Source organism: Microtus oregoni, unplaced genomic scaffold (assembly GCF_018167655.1).
Source record: "Microtus oregoni isolate MIOR12 unplaced genomic scaffold, Mior012 000007F_ref0000211, whole genome shotgun sequence".
NCBI lineage: Eukaryota > Metazoa > Chordata > Mammalia > Rodentia > Cricetidae > Microtus > Microtus oregoni.
Genome location: NW_024543066.1, coordinates 54,476,216 through 54,493,695, shown reverse-complemented (window position 1 = coordinate 54,493,695; position 17,480 = coordinate 54,476,216). Strand labels below are relative to the sequence as shown.

The 17,480-nt window shown below is 40.5% G+C and overlaps 1 protein-coding gene across 27 annotated transcripts in view; it reads left to right on the top strand.

Moving 5' to 3' along the window:
* The first annotated feature begins 97 nt into the window (after positions 1-97).
* Positions 98-17,480, top strand: part of Ubap2l (ubiquitin associated protein 2 like) — a 58,348-nt gene continuing 40,965 nt past the window's right edge. For 13 of the 27 annotated variants that reach the window (XM_041655564.1, XM_041655563.1, XM_041655555.1 and 10 more), the window contains exons 1-6: positions 133-225; positions 4,617-4,746; positions 7,768-7,845; positions 8,876-8,986; positions 12,678-12,879; positions 13,244-13,339. In XM_041655564.1, coding sequence (XP_041511498.1) covers positions 4,657-4,746; positions 7,768-7,845; positions 8,876-8,986; positions 12,678-12,879; positions 13,244-13,339 — 577 coding nt within the window. In that variant the 5' untranslated portion in view covers positions 133-225; positions 4,617-4,656. Of the gene's footprint in view, positions 226-442; positions 585-4,616; positions 4,747-7,767; positions 7,846-8,875; positions 8,987-12,677; positions 12,880-13,243; positions 13,340-17,480 lie in introns of those variants that run through there. The other 14 variants (XM_041655566.1, XM_041655565.1, XM_041655562.1 and 11 more) reach the window with 3 other exon arrangements.

Genomic DNA, 17,480 nt, shown 5'->3' with positions numbered 1-17,480 from the left:
TTTCGCGTCACGTGCTGAGGGACGCAGGAAGGCAAGTGGGAGGGGGAAGGCGCGAGAGCGAGCGCGAGAGGGAAAAGGAGGGAGGGGGTGGGGAGGAGGGAATCTTCGATCACGTGACAGGGGCGGCGCGGCCCGGGGTGTCAGTGTGGAGGAGACTGAGGTAAAGTTGGGAGCGCAGCGGCGTTGGCGGCGGCGGCGGCGGCAGCGGCAACGCGGCGGGGCCGGGTATTGTCCGCGGCCCCTTTAAATCCGCGATCCCCTTCTCCCCTCCCTCCCTCGGCCCTGTCCCCTCCGTACCCCCTCCCGCGGTAGGGCCCCCCCCCACGCCGTGTGTCTCCCCGCTGTACACCCTTCTAGTTTTGCGAACCCGGGCTCCAGCCTCCCCTCACCCCCCGTGTTGGCCGCCGGAGGTTTTGTTTATAGTTGGGTTCGCGGCCTACTGGGCCGCGCCAGAGCCGGGGCCTCGATTTGGGAGCGTGGCCGGGGCGGGGCTTGGGGCAGCCGGAGGGGGGGGCATGCGGCTAGAGCCTGAAGGGGGAGAGCGAGAAACAGCGCGGGCGAGCGAGGCCCGGGCCCGGCCTGAGGTAGGGTTCTCTACTAGGGCCAGTGTCTGCGGAGAAAGCCTCCTCCCTTCCCAGTCCTCTATGGGCCTCTGATCCGGATCCGGCCTGGTCTGGGGGCGCGGAGGGGGGGCGATGGGGTGGAGCTGCCCTAAACTCCCCCAGGTGGCCCTCAGTTTGGCGTGCGGAGGATTAATTTGTTCCGGGTGGGAGGTAGAGAGGCGAATGGCCCCACGGGCTCTTGATGTGGCGCGGAGGGGGGTGAGGCTCCCATCCTCCGCGCGTGGGCTTCTGTCCTGTTCGTTTCCAGCCTCTTTGTCAGCTCCTCTTCCTCCCCTGCCTTCTTTCTTACCGACCCTCATCATGGAATATATGTTTAGCGGCTGTCTTTAGCTCCCTGTTGTCTTTAGTGTAGTTTTGGGTACCCCAGCCATTATATTATTTGGGAAGCTGGGCATAGAGGCCCCCATGAGTTGTATTCCGCCCAAGGGACGTCACTAAGTCACTGGGCATTTGTTCATCCTTCTCATAATGGGAATGGAATTCCAGATTTCTTGAGACCCTCACCTGCTGGACAGCCCCTAAATTGTTGTGCAAAGTGATGTCACAAACAAGAGACTGCTTTTCCACGATTCTTAAAATTTAGCCACCTCTGGTGTTGTGGAAAGACACCACAGTAAAAGGCGATTTTGTTAACGTTTTTTGTCTTTTTGCCTTTGACTCGCTGTGATTATTAATTGGAGAAATCCCTTTTTGTCTCCACCTCCCATATTCTGCGTTGGGGATATCTGATGTGATTGCTGGAAGGGGATGTGGGTCAGTTTGACAACCAGCATTACTAGAGATTAAAACATTTTGGATGTGTATCTGTTGATAAAACTGTGTTGTGGTCCTACACCGTTGTTTTTAATTATTAGATTATCCCAATGATTGTTTCTGTTGAGAATGGGAGACACTGCTCTCGTGTAAAATAGTGACTAAGGGCCAAATGTACTGCTCCCCGCCCCCAAGTGTTTATAACTCCCGGAGGCTCCTTATTAGAGTGAAGGTGGTTGGGGAATGGGACACAAGTCTTTGCAACTAAGCATCTAGGGATTAGTTGCTCTGTTAGAGGTGGTAAGCCTAACCCATCCCAGTCCAACTTTAGAATGTCTGAACTGTTTCTCAAATTAGATTGTAAGCTCCCTGAGAGCAGCAACTAAGTCACAATGCTTTTGTATTTCTTGAAGTATTGGACACATAGTAGATACTCAATAAATACTTATTGTTTATTTTTTTCAGTAAAATTTCTCTGGCTATTTTTTCAAGTAGCTGGCTTTCAAAATATAGTCAAGGGCACTTCTTTGTTGAATCCTGTACTTGTTCCTGTAGCGTTCTCTTGGTTTCCAATACTTCTTTCTTATCCTATTTCCCTTAAGTACTTTTTTTTTTTTTTTAGGAGTTAACAAACATGGTCATTCACTCCCACTGTGTAACTCTGGGTAATTTGTCTTTGTTTGCTATTAAAAAGCTATTAATTCTGTGCCCTTAAGTGGTCTGCCCAGATGATTTACTTTTGACCTGTTGCTCATTGTTACTAATACGGAGGTAAAATATTCTTAGTTTCACATTTCGGTGTATTACCAAAGAGGGAAATGAAAATTAAAAGCAAGAATGATAAGGATTTTTTTTCCTGCTTAGTTACGTATTTTTTAGTATGACTTTGTAATATATTTCCATCTAGCTTATAATGTGCAGTGGTTTATACAGCTAGTCTTACAGCTTGGTGTAATTCTCAAAAATTGATATTATACATGGAGTAGAAATCATTCAACATTTTTAAGCTACAGAAGTAGGTTGGCATTATTTTACAGCCAATTTTAAAATATAATAGTTAAAAAGCCCTATGTTGATGATAAGGAATGTAGTAGAAGTCTTTGTTCTTGATCACATAAAAAACAAAGATCTGTGCAATCTATTGACACTACTTGGTGAAGGATTTATCCTCAGGAAAGTCCTCTTTCTCTGTGTTATCCAAGAAATAGGTGAAGTTCATGTTCCTAATATTTAGTCTTTGCATATTTCTTTAGAACTTTCATGACTTCAAAATCTAGTGTCATCTAGGCAGCCTGAAATTACCCCGAGTAGTGTTTTCGCTAGTGAAAAAAATGTAGAGCAGGAAAGCATAAATTTGTCTCCTTTCGAAAGGAATAAAACAATGAAAAGTAACCTGATTTTGAGCCCTTTATCATGGTGATGAATGCTTTCTTTGTTTACTCAAAGCAGCCGCTGAGATTACATTATAAAACTATATGAACAAAGGGAACTTGAATTTAGTAGACCACTTAACTTGATAGAAACGACAGAAATTTATGTCTAGTTTTGGGAAGGTTCTTGTGTTCTATGTTTCTTTAAAGAGTGAGATGAGTCTGCAAATAGTAACTCAAAAGTGATTTCCTAGAAGCCCTTTCTAATAAAACTTGGTGATAGGTGCATTTGATTGGGGGCAGATTTGGGATTCTCTTTGTATTAAGGTGAATGTATTAAGGTATAAGGTGGAGAGTAATTGCCATTCTGTTTACTTGAAAGTGTACGGGAGACCAACTGAAGCAAGCGGCTGCAAAGGCATGTGTTGGAATTATCTAGAAAATGGATTCTGGGTAGTCAGTAGGACTAACACATGCCCTAGTATAGTCATGAAGAGCTGAAACTGGAAAGAAAAGGCTAGTTATGAATTTGACTTTTCCCAAGTAGTAGAAGTCACACATAATAGTTGTAGGGCATGTAAGGCTATGGCTTTTAATGTATGCTGGGTATATTGTTTTTCTCCTAGCTCCCTGTTAACGGTTATAAACCAAGGTCCTTAACTGAGTCATGCCCACAGCTCCTAAAATATATTAAATTGTAATTACTTTGACTTATAGACTAACCTAGAAGGCTTCCCCTTCTTTTCTTCCTCCCTCCCTTTTCCTCCTTCCTTCCCTAGCCCCGTTTCTCCCTTCCTCCCACCATTCCTTCTTTTATGTCTGTCTTGTCTTTTGTGACAGGATCTTACTGTGTTGCCCAGGCTGGCCTCAAATTTGCAATCCTCTCTGGTCAGCTTTCCAAGTGCTGGGATTACAGGTATGTACTGTGCCCAACTCCTGGAAGGCATTTATTTTCTAGGGTTCGTTAATTATCTTTTTTTTTTTTTTTTTGTCAAAGACACTTCAGTTACTTTCATATGTATGGAAAGCTTTTTAATATTGATGATGTTTTTGCTAATTTGCAAGATAACAGTAACTAAATTATGTTCTTACTATCTTTTTAAAAATAGTGACACAGAGCCGGGCGGTGGTGGCTCACGCCTTTAATCCCAGCACTCAGGAGGCAGAGGCAGGCGGATCTCTGTGAGTTCGAGACCAGCCTGGTCTACAAGAGCTAGTTCCAGGACAGGCTCCAAAACCACAGAGAAACCCTGTCTCGAAAAAAACCAAAAAAAAAAAAAAATAGTGACACAGGCCAGCACCTGGGAGGCAGAGACAGGAGGATTGCCTTGAGTTTGAGGCCAGCCAAGGCTACATAGTGAGACTGTCTTCGAACAAACATTACACATGCTTTATATACATTTTTGGATTCAGGATTTGTTGATCTAACCTTAGACCTTATGTATGCAAAGCATATGTTTGAGGCACACACAAAAAAATGGATTAACAGCCATATTTAAACAGCAACATAAAATGTCTCAGTGGTACTCACCTGTAGTTACAGCACTTGGAAAGTAAAGATTAGGTTTTCAAGGTCAGCATTGCTACATTGTGTTTGAGACCAGATCAAACTAAAAAATGTATCTCAAGAAGGGGAATCTTGAGTTGAGAATGTAGCTGAGTGGTAGAGAGCTTGCCTAGCATATAAAAAGGCCTGATTCTGATTTCTCAGCACCAATAGAACTGAAATTCAGAGTGGGTAAAAAAAAAAAAAAGTGAATTTCCTTGGTTTGTTCCTTTGAGAAAAATAAAGTGATTGGTGGTAAAGTTCTGATAAAACAGAATTAAAAACATTTTACCTACATTTAACCATCTCTTTTTTCTTCTTCAGTATTCTTCCTTGTAAATACTGTTATTTGTATATACTGTAAATGATGACGTCGGTGGGCACTAACCGAGCCCGGGGAAACTGGGAACAACCTCAAAACCAAAACCAGACACAGCACAAGCAGCGGCCACAGGTAATGAACCCAAGGATGTGAGTCCCTGAATACTAGCTAGCTGTTGGTTTCCATGAAATGTAGCATCATTCTGTACTCTGGACTGGTAATTTAGGTCCCTTAATCTTGTTATCTATTCCTTGGCTCTTTTAGTTTCAGGCCTGTGACGTACTATGATATAGCACATTTACTTTTTCGTTGCTTAATATTGTGTGGCTTAGGGCTTCATTTTGAGTACTGTGTTAGGTATGTCTAACAGTGTTTTTCATTTGGTATCTGAGCTAATTAAGTAGTACATTACTTATTACTTTTTAGTCCTATGTTGTGATTTCTAAAGTATCTATTATGATATCATGATATATATATTTTTTTTAAATTTAATTTTATTATTTCTTAAGGTTATTTATTTATTATGTATTCAATGTTCTGCCTGCATGTATGCCTGCAGGCCATTACAGATGGTTATGAGCCACCATGTGGTTGCTGGGAATTGAACTCAGGACCTTTGGAAGAGCAGGCAAAGCTCTTAACCACTGAGCCATCTCTCCAGCCCCCATGATATATTTTTTTTTGGGTGGTTTTCTTTTTCTTTTTTTTCTTTTTGGTTTTTCGAGACAGGGTTTCTCTGTGTAATAGCCCTAGCTGTCCTGGAACTAGTTCTTGTAGACCAGGCTGGCCTCGAACTCACAGAGATCCGCCTGCCTCTGCCTCCCGAGTGCTGGGATTAAAGGCGTGAGCCACCACTGCCCAGCCAATACCTTTTACCTCAAAGATTTTGACTTATGCTCTTATTTTCTCCTAAGGTCTTGAGACCCTACCTGAGTTTTCCTTTTCCATGAGAAGCTAGGACTTTCACTATAACTTTCTAAATTAACAAATGAGACACCATAGAGCAGTGGGCTTTTTTTTTTGTTTTGTTTTCTTTTTTTTTTTTTTTTTTTTTTTTAGTAATTTACTTTTATTTCATTTGCATTGTTATTTTGCCTGCATGTATGTCTGTGTGAGAGTGTCAGATCTTGGAATTAGAGATAGTTGTGAGCTGCCATGTTGTGGGGACCTAACCATAAAAATATTCATTACTATTTCATAACTAATTTTGCTGCTGTTATGAATTGTAATGTAAATATCTGATATGCAAGATATCTGGTATTCAACCACTGTGAAAGGGTCATTCTATACCCAAAGGGGCAGGACCCACAGGTTGAGAACCACTACCATAGACCATAGTAAGTCTTAGAAAAATAAATTAATTAATTTAAATTGATTTAGATGTGCTATAAATCACAAAATCCATAATTAGTGTTATGTGTGTTGGTACCAATGTGAGTTAATTACTTAAATTGAGCTATTTTTCAAATATATTGAATACATAAGACTAGATTGAAGGTTTCTCCATATGTTCCTTGACTTTCTTTTTCCCCTGTCCCTTTTCTGTTTCCTGGCTTCCTTCCAGTCTTGCTATGTAGCTTTGACTGTCTTGGGACTCAACTATGTATTCCAGGGACCTCAAACTTGGAATCTCTTGTGTCTCAGCTTAGACATGTGCCGTCATCACGATCTGCTCCCTTTTTTCTCCGTTTTTTCTTTTTCAGAAGCTGGGTTTCTCTGTGTTGCCCTGTATGGCTTTGAACTGATGGAGGCAGGCAGATCTCTGAGTTTGAGGCCCTCCTAGTCTACAAGAGTTTTAGGACTGCTAGGACTGTTACACAGAGAAGCCCTACTTCAAAAAACAACAACAAAAAAGCTGGGTGGTTGTGGTACACACTTTTAATCCCAGCACTTGGGAGGTGAGGCAGGTGGATCTCAATGAGTTTGAGGCTAGCCTGGCTTACCAAGCGATTTCCAGGACAGCTAGGGCTTTTACACAGAGAAACCCTGTCTTGAAAAACCAAAAAATAAAAAATTAAATTAGAGTAGAAAAGAGAAACCCAAATACTTTAATGTGAATTAATGTCCAGGTATTTCAAAGTGATAATGTAATTTCAAGATGAAAGCCCCTCAAACTATGAAACATTGTTAAAGTTCATTGCCTTTCGAGTTATAAAATAGTACTTCACTCTGTATTTGCCATTCTTTTTAAGTATCTTAAACATTACTTTATTATTTTTGTTTTTTTAGGTAGGGTTCTCTATCCTGGCTGTCCTGGAACACACTTTGTAGACTAGGCTGGCCATAGTCTCAGATCAGTCTGTTTCTGCCTCCTGAGTGCTGGGATTAAAGGTGTGCACCATCACTGATCTTTGTTTAGTTTTTTGTTTTTGGAGATAGGGTTTCTCATTTGTAGACTAGGCTGGTCTTGAACTCATCGAGGTCGGCCTGCCTCTTCCTCTCAAGTATTGGGATTAAAGGTGTATGTCATTACTACCCTGCCTTGTTTAATTTTTTATGTAAGTTTTTGTGGTGCTGAGAATTGATCCTACAGCTTTGAGTAGTCTGGGTGAAGAGATTCATTGGACTGTCTCCCCAGCCTTGTTTTTATTTACTGTTTTTGAACTTTTGAGACAGGATCTCATAAAGTTGTCTAGACTGGCCTTGAACTCATTCTGTAGTCCAGGTCAGCCCTGAGCTCTTATTTTCTTGCCTTCACCTCTCAAGTAACTGGGATTACAGACTTGAATCAACAGACCACCTTTTTTTGCAGGGGAACTTGCATTGCTGAGGATTGAACCCAGAGCTACCAGTTGAACCTAGCTACTTGCTAGGCAAGTGCTTTACTGCCGAGCTACATCTACAGTTTACTGCTTTTTGGCGGGGTGTGGGGAGGTTTGAGACAGGGTTTCTCAGTGTTTATAGTTCTAACTGTCCTGGAATTCAATCTGTAGACCAGGCTGGCCTCAAACTCACAGAGATCCAACTGCCTCTGCCTCTGGGATTAAAGATGTGCTACCACTGCCTGGCTCTTTTATTTTTTTCATTTCCTTTTCTTTTATTATAAGAAAAAAGAAACTAGGATGTTAGAGAGTAAAAATTTACTACTTAGGTCCCTCTTAGTTAATTTCTTATCTTTTAATTAAAGTTTCTTGATTCTATCTCAATTCCTAGGCTACTGCAGAGCAAATTCGGCTTGCACAGATGATTTCGGACCATAATGATGCTGACTTTGAGGAGAAGGTGAAACAAGTGAGTATCCAACTAGTTTTCTTTAAGCTAAGAAAATAACAGAATGGAAGTAGTATTAAATGTCATTGATGCTTACATTGAATAAGTATATATACATTGAGTATAATTATCCTGGGTAGGGAGATGGCTCAGTGGGGAAAGTGCTTGAGAACCAGGCTTTGAATCCCATAAAACCTGGTAAACCATTTATAGGAGCACACATCTGTAATCCCAGTGCTTTACTGTGAGATGGGAAGTGGAGACAGGAAAATCTGAGCTTTTTATACAGTGGTGAACAACCAAAGACAGGCTGGCTGAAGATGGAAATGTAGGACTGACACTAAGGCTGTTCTCTAACCTCCACATATGGACTGTGAAGAACATATTCCTGCTACATACATAGAAATTTAAGTACATATGCACACACGGAAAAATAATTACATTCAGTGTTAGCTTAGACCATTAAATAATTGTTTTCATTGCTTATATACTGCATCCCTTTGAATAATTAATCTTGTCCAAAAAGTTTTATCTTAACAATTTTATTCTGTGTGTGTATTCTGATATACACAGAATCTTGTGAATACTAAATTGAATCTATGAATTCAATTTAGAAAATGATATCTAGAATAGAAGCTCGTATGTTATAGCTTGATTCTCCATTTGATGTTTAATTACTTTGAATATTTTTTACCTCATCCCTAAGCCACGAGTGTTAAATTTTTGCTTTTCATAACATTTGGATATGTTTGTAGGTTTCATGTTATGATACCCAATGTGGAGGCAATATGATAATTTGTGGGGGTTGGTTTTCTCTTCCTATCTGTAGGTCCTAGGGATTGAACTCCAGTTGTCTGACTTAGTTGGAAGTACCCTTACCTGCTTAGCCATCTCTTAGACCTTAAAAGTTTTTCTTTGGAAAGTATAATTATGTTTTACATATGTTGCTTTTTAATCTTGTTTCTTCAAATTGTAGCTGGTGTCTCCTCCCTTCATCTGGTTTCTTTTATGGAGTATAACTTGCTTATGGTTACTGATTTTTCTCTTTCAGTTGATTGATATCACAGGCAAAAACCAGGATGAATGTGTGATTGCTTTACATGACTGCAATGGAGATGTCAATAGAGCCATCAATGTTCTTCTGGAAGGAAATCCAGATACGGTAGAGTGCTAATACAGTGTTTAGAGGGGGTCCTGGGTTGGGAATCTAGTAATTCTAAAAACATCCAGTGGGCAGATGATCTTAAACCAACATATCCTTTCGCTAAATAGAATAAGAAACTTCCATGGAGATTGTGGTAGATTACAAATATTATACTTTATATATACATATACATACCTCTTCATGAGAATCATAGGAAAGCAAGTGAAGTCTGGAATAAGTTATTCATTCCACAAGACTGATTTCAAGGCTTATAAGGCTTGGGTTACTTTGAATTAGATGTATTACTTACAGTCTTGATTACTAATCATGGAAGATTTCTGTTTATTTTAGTTGCTGATAAAGAGTCACAAATTGCTAGATTCTAAATAGAGGACAAGCATCACTTGTGTTGGAATTTAGACAAACTGCTCTCATATCTCCTTTCCACCTAATAAGACTTTTTCTTTTTGTGTTTGTCATGTTTTTAACAACAGAACACTATCACATTTGTGATATTGCTACAGCACTAGAGAACTTTTATGTGAGAAGATCATTTTGAAACATTTTCACTATATTGGTCTTACATTGAGTATTTTTATTGGGATAGATTTCATCCCTTAATGTATCATTTAAAGATGTTCATTTGTTTTTCTGAGATAGGGTTTCTCTGTATTCCTGGTTGTCCTGGAACTCATTCTGTAGACCAGGCTGGCCTTGAACTCAGAGATTCACCTGCCTCTGCCTTTAGAATGCTGGGATTAAAGGCATGCATCACCACCACCCGACTCAACTGTTTAAAGATATCAACTGTCAGCAAGCCACTACAAAATTATTAGTTTCTTTGGGTAAAAGCAAGTAGTGGGAAATGGGTTTACTTTTATTTTTAATTTTTACTTACTGTCTCACAATTTCTTTACATATATTTGATAATATTTCCCCCATTAGCCTTTCTTAGCTTCTTCTGCCTCCTGCCAAATTTCTTTCCAACATGTCTTGCTCCTATTTTACTGCTTAAGTGTGTACCTTTAATTAGACTTGGGTGTGTGAAAATGGGTTGGGAGTTGCTTACTTGAGCAAGGGTAATTTTTCAGCGCTACATCACTGAGTAATATGATTCCCCCTCTTCCAGCAACCATTAACTGCCTGTATCTCCTTAGGCAGGGGTGGGACCTTTTGAGCCCTTCTCCCATCCATGATGGAATGTTGATGGACCTAGTCTTGTGCCAAGTCACCACTGCTGATAGGAGTTAATGGTTACTTGCCATGTCATATCCAGAAGATGCTTTTCACAGCACTCTGTCCTATCCTCTTTGGCTTTTACATTCTTTCAGCCATGTTCTGACATGCTCCCTCAGTCTTGGGAGGGGTGCTGTAGATACCCTACTTGGGCTGAGTATTCAGCATTTACTTATTCTCACCACTGTGATCGATTAATGAGTCTATCAAATATTGCTCACAACAAAAAGAAATAAAGAATTTGTTTAGAGCTTAATGTGATGCATGCTTTAATCCCAGCACTGGATAGACAGAGGCAGACAGGTATCTGTAGGTTCTAGGCAAGTTTGGTCTACATAGTGAGTTAAAAAATAGGGCTGGGGCTGGAGAGATGGCTCATCGCATCGGTTAAGGGCATTGCCTGCTTTTCCAAAGGTCCTGAGTTCAATTCCCAGCAACCACATGGTGGCTCACAACCATCTGTAATGAGGTCTGGTGCCCTCTTCTGGCCCACAGGCACACATGCAGACAGAATATTGTATACATAATAAATAAAAAAAAATATTTAAAAAAAATAGCTAGGGTTGTGTAGATCTTGTCATGAAAAAAGAAAAGTAAATATTTAGAACTCAGTTTAATACCCTGTTCATTTAGTTGCTTTCTCCTTCCTACCTTCCTTCCTTCCTTTGTGTATGTAAGAGGGTTTTAGCGTGTGTGTGTGTGTATGTGTATGTGTATGTAGTAGGGTTTTAGCGTGTGTGTGTAACGGTTTTAGCCTTAAATCAATCTTCTGCCATAGTCTCCTGAGTATTAGTGTTTTTAGTGTGTGTTCATATGTGTGGTGGGGCAGGTACAAGTGTGTGAGACTAGAGAGTATCCTCCAGTGTTGTTCCTCAGCCATTTATTTTGTATTAAGATTATTAAGACAGGGTTTCTCTGTAGCTTTGGAGTCTGTCCTGGAACTCTGTGTAGACCATGATGTAATTACACTCATCTAGATCCACCTTTCTCTGCCTCCCAAGTGCTGTGATTAAGGGCGCCACTACCTCCCGACTGTTGTATTTTTTGAGACAAGGGGCTCTCTCAGAAGATCTGGAACTCAATTAGACAAGCACCAGGGATTATAAGTATATGCTACCATGTTGGACTTTTAATGTGAATATTAGGGCTCAAACTCAGGTTCTCATACTTGTGTGGCCCAGCACTTTAACTACTTGCTGTAAATGGAGATTGTTTGCTCCCTGCCGCCCAGACCTGAATAATCACACAGAAGCTATATTAATTACAACACTGTTTGACCTATTAGCTCAGGCTTCTTATTGCCTAGCTCTTAAATATTAAAATAACCCATTTCTATTATTCTGTGTATCATCATGAGACTTACCAAGTAAGATTCCCATGGCCATCTCCTTTGGCAGCTACATGGTGTCTTCTTGACTGTACCTACTCTCTCTCTCTCTCTCTCTCTGTCTTTGTTTGGATTTCCCACTTGGCTTTACTCTGCTAAGCCATTGGCCAGAACAACTTCTTTATTACCAACGGTAATAAAACATATTCACAGCATTACAAAGGTGAATCACACATTAACTTGCTATCTCTCGAGCCCTGTACATTTACAGGAGTGAAATATAAACCTCAAACTTGATACACTCCTGCTTCAATTCCCACCGCCATCACTCCCTGGTGCTGGAATTACAAGTGTAGACCACCATGCACCATGTCTGGCTTAAAATATTTATTTTTGTTTATGGATAGTCTTGTTTTGCTATTATTTTATATTTTTAAAAAATTTACTGATTTTTTTTTTTTTTTGGTTGTGTGATATGTGTAGGGGTATATGCATATGGAAGTCTAGCAGTCGGGTTGGTTTTCAAGGCAAGTCTTCTTACCTGGGAGCTTTCTCACTGGTTGTCCTCATACCTTTTAAAAGTTCTTACATTTTTCTTTATAGAAATTATATTTTGCTTATTTTGTCTCACCTTGTGGCTTTTGTCTAGTGCTGTAAATCTGATCTCACTATATCAAAAAGGGAAAACAAGCTACAGAATATAAGCTTAGGGCATATTTAAATCAGCTACAATAATAAATCAAATGGGGAGTCAGTGCTGGTGGTGTTGAATAGTTTTTAGTGGACGAGATCATAAAAACCAGTGTCTAAAGATGATCAGAGTAGTAATGAGTAGTTCTTTTTCCTTCCAGAACTCAGTCTGGTGCCTGAAGCTAATAGACACACAGATTTCTTTTTTCAAGACAGGGTTTCTCTTGTGTAGCCCTGGATGTTCTGGAACTCACAATGTAGACCAGTCTGGCCTTGAACTCAGAGCTCTGCCTTAACCTGCCTCCTGAGTTCTGGGATTAAAGGTGTGGGCCACTACTGCCCAGCTCAAAATTTCTTAAGCTGTTGATCCTGAGAAAATAATTTTACCAGCTTTCACCTCTGGTGTACTACTTGTAGTCCATATCGATCAGTCACGAGTGCTCTACCTTTCTTTAGCATTCCTGGGAGATGGTTGGGAAGAAGAAAGGAGTCTCAGGACAGAAGGATGGTGGACAAACTGAATCAAATGAAGAAGGAAAAGAAAATCGAGACCGTGACAGAGACTATAGTCGGCGACGTGGTGGGCCACCAAGACGGGGGAGAGGTGCCAGCCGTGGACGAGAGTGTATGCATGGGGCTTTATCAAAACCAGCTGTGGGTCAGTAATGTCTAGACTCCAGGGATGTGTCAGGCCCCTGCTAGGCAGGACCCTGGAACTGTTATGTCACCTGTTTGCTTTTCTTGCCACCCATCTGTTAAGGTCTTGACATCTTTTGCATGTAGCCTTTCCTATAACAGTCACTAATATATCCCTAAAAAATCATGTAGTCATTAGTAAAAGTTACTTGACTCAGCTCTCTGTGTCTCATCACTATTTCTTTAGTAACCTTCATGTTCCATCCTACCAAGTCATGCTCTCTTAGTTTTGTCTCCTTGACACTGTATTCAGTATTATGTATATATCAATATAAAGTGTGTATCTTCATTGACCTTGTTCTGGCTGTGTATGTTTTATATTTCAGTTCGGGGCCAGGAAAATGGATTGGATGGCACCAAGAGTGGAGGACCTTCTGGAAGAGGCACAGACAGAGGCAGAAGAGGCCGTGGCCGAGGCAGAGGTGACAGTTTGGTGGGGAGGTGATAAATAGGCATTTACCTTAGTATGGTTAACAGGCAGATATGTACTAGTGTATATATTTGTGCTGGGTAGGATGGGAAAGAAAGTAGTTAGTCTTGCTATGTAATACACTTGTTTGAAGATTCAGCAGTGTGTGTGAGCATATTGTGTGTGTGTTTGTTGGTGGATGGGGAACCAGAGGTCAACCTTAAGTGACTGTTCCCCAAGTACTTTTTATTTTCTAGTTTGTCATTTTTTTAGTGTTATTCTATTTATTGTTTTTAAATGAGCTATGCATTTTTCCCTATTCCCTTCACTCTCTTCCCTCTCCTCTTACACTCTCCCTCCTGCTCCCCACACTCCCAATTTACTCAGGAGGTCTTGTCTTTCAACTTAGGCCTTTATTAAACCTTTCTCCCCCCTCCCTAAGAAAGATTATATTTGCATGGTGATAAACAGTGCGTTCAGGGATTCTAAATTTCTTTTTTCACTCTATTTCTTTCTCCTACCCATTTCCTTGACTCTGTTCAAAGTTTCTGAGAGATGACTAAAGGGTTTTTTGTTTGTTTTTTCTGTTTTTTTATTTTGCTTGTATATGCTGAGCAAGAACTCTAACCTTGAGTTATAACCACAGTAGAGGGCGTCAGATCTAGATTTAGAATTACAGACTGATAGGAACTACTGTAGGTTCTGGAAACCAAACCCAGATCTTCTATTAAGGCAGGAAGCACTCTTAACACACTGAACAATTTCCATTTAATGTTAAAAGTAGCATTATTTTGTCTTTATTTACTTGGTTTTTCGAGGCAGGATTTCTCTGTAGCTTTGAATTTACTTTGTAGATCAAGCTGTTCTTGAACTCAGAGATCTGTCTGCCTTTCCCTCCTGAGTGTTGAGATTAAAGGCATGCACCATCAGTGCCTGGCCTTCAAAGTACCATTGTAACCAATCCATAAATTTTAAATGAATGATTATTTATTTATTTAGGATAGTGTTGAAAAAGTGACTTAAAATGCATATGGCTTTAAGACCTTTTCTCTTGTGGCTGGGAACTGCTGGTAAATGTCACTCCATTACTTCCCAGCTCAAGGTCTGCCCCACCATCTTACCCCATGTTAAGTAATATAAAATCACTCAATTACATTTTTATTTATTTTGTGTGCATATATGTGTGACACATAGGTGGATGGCAGAGGAACTCTCTTTCCACAATTGAGTCCTGAGGATTAAATGCAACCCATTAGATTTGGCAACAAATATTTCTACTCCATTGAGCCATCTCACTATTCCTGTTTGTTTGTTTGTTTGTTTTCGGACATGGGTTCTCTTTAGTTTTGGAACCTGTCCTAGAACTATCTCTTGTAGACCAGGCTGGCCTCAAAGTCACAGAGATTCACCTCCTTCTGCCTCCCTAGTGCTGGATTAAAGATGTGAGCTACCACCACCCAATCTTTTTCTGCTTTTAAGACTTGTATTCTCTAGTAAGTTTTTTCTTTTTTTTTTTTTGTTTTTTTTTTTGTTTGTTTGTTTGTTTTTGAGACTAGGTCTCACTATGCAGCCCCTGGCTGTATAGATCAGGCTGGGGCCTGAAACGCACAGAGATTACCCTGTTTGTGCTTCCTGAGTGTTAGAACTGCAGATGGTGTGCCTCCTGCCTTGATATGTTCAGACTTTTAATGTCCTTTACTGAGTAATTATTGTAATAGTTTAGGCAGACTTACCAATTATTCCACTCCAATTATATCAACACAGTTGACTTGGTTGTTAAAGATGAAACAAATTATTATGGACCATAAACTATTAGATTCTTAACACATTTCAGAAACACCACATTAAAGAAATAAGGAGACATAGTACTGGTAAGGAAAGAAAAATTAAAATTCTAAAAAGAAAAAGAAAAGCCCCTCAGCTTTTTATCAGCATCAGAAATGCTTCCTGTAAAAAGTCAAAAAAAAAAAAAACAAAACTGGTGTTGAAGAGTGTTTGCTGTTCTTGCATGGTGTAACATGAAGGCTGCTTTTTTGTCCTGGCCACCCAGCCCCAAAATAATTACACAGAAACTAAACTGTATTCATTAAATCACTGCTTGGTCCATTAGCTCTCGCTTCTTCCTTTTTTTTTTTTTTTTTATTTTTGAGACAGGGTTTCTCTGTAGCTTTTGGTTCCTGTCCTGGAACTAGCTCTTGTAGACCAGGCTGGCCTCGAACTCACAGAGATCCGCCTGCCTCTGCCTCCCAAGTGCTGGGATTAAAGGCGTGCGCCACCGCCTGACTATTAGCTCTCGCTTCTTAATGGCTAACTCTTACATCTTAATTTAACCCATTTCGATTAATGTGTATATCACCACGAGGTCATGGTCTGCCAGCAAAGTTTTAGCGCATCTACTTCCTGCCACAGATCCATGGTGTCTCTTGACTCTGCCTTCTTCCTCCCAGCATTCCATTGAGTTTTCCCCTCCTAGCTCTGTTTCCCTATGGCTCTGCTATAGGCCAAAACCTTTATTCGTTAGCCAATCAAAGAAACACATAGAAGAACCTCCCACACCAGAGAACTTGGGTTCTGGTCCCAGCATCCAGGTAGTGCCTCACAACCATTTGTAACTCCTGTTTTAGGAGATCTCATGCTTGCTTTGACCTTCTCAAGCTCTTCTTGCACATGTGTGATGCACATATAAAAACTTTGGAATGGTGTTCCATTTACATAGCATGTTCAGTCCTGGCAAGACTGTATGTATATAGTGAGACCATGTTTCTGAAGAATAATCAAATAAAAATAAATATTTTTTTTTAAGCAGTCAAAAAAGTCACCTGGATGATTGGTCATTCGGCTTAATGGCAAGGCTGGCCTAGCATTCATTAGGTTTGATACCTTGCACTGAGGTGGGAAAGTGCAGTATTTATCCAAAACAAAGAGTTTGACTAAATTCACATTCATGGATAAGCATGGCAGTCTGCTTATTTTACCAGATTTTGACCAAAACACCACCACCAACAAAAAGCCCTAAATGCTTTGTACAGAACAGCGACAGTGCCGAGGGAAAGGGTAGTCTACACTTTTTACTAAGAGTCTTTCTCTCTGGCCGGGTCAGAGGGGGTTTCAAAATTGCTTCTCTAAGGTCTTCAGTGCTGTTGTCAGCCACCTCTGGCCATGTTTTTCTGAATAACATCAATTATGTTACCTGTTAATGAGACATTGTAGGAGAAAATTTGCACAAAAACCAAGGAACAGAAAACCAAAACAACTTTGGGTTCAAGATTAATTTCAAAACTTGTAAAGATGATACACTTTTGTTACGTATGTATTTGTTCTGAGTTTGGCTCTAGTAAGCTTTGGTAGAAAGCTCTGGTTTTAATTGGCCTCTTTCTCCCTTTTGTTTCTCTTCACTTACTGTTCCTTCATCTTAAACCGTCCTACTTTGTATTTTGGGTGAATTTTCTACTTTTGAAAAGTTTGCAGAGTTATTTGGGAAATTGTTCTCTATGTACACTTCACAACATATGTACACAGCATATATTTATTCTTAGTGCTTCATTGATAATGGAGAGTCAACAAAGGACTCAAGGTGGTGGGGTGATTAGCACTGTTTCTCATCTCTCCTGTACATTCAGACCCACTGATTCAGAATTGTCAGTTGCAATTTCATAAACCCAGTTAAAGGAACAGCTCCTATCAGCCAAAAGTGACACAGAATTTTTCTTGCTTTCTTGCTGGACCAATCGAAGCACCTTGGTCTGTAGTAATAAGGGCGGCGGGGCTGGGTCCCCAACACCCCAGCCGCCTGCTCGACTACCTTATGCCCCGAAATAATTACACAGACACTGTATTCTTTTAATCACTGCTTGGCCCTTTAGCCCTAGCCCTTACAGGCTAATTCTCACATCCCGATCAACCCATCTCTAATAATCTGTGAGCACCGGTCTTACTGGGAAGATTCTAGCCTAGTCCATCCTGGGTCGGAGCTTCATCCCGGGAGCGGGGCATGGCGTCTCTCTCTCAGGCGTCTGCTCCCGAGAGAGCTGTGGAGTCTCTGACCTCACTTCCTCTTCCTCCCAGCGTTCTGTTCTGTTTACTCCTCCCACCTATCCTCTAACCAATAAAATGGGCCAGGGCAGTTCCTTTATTAGCCAATGACCTTCCTCCAT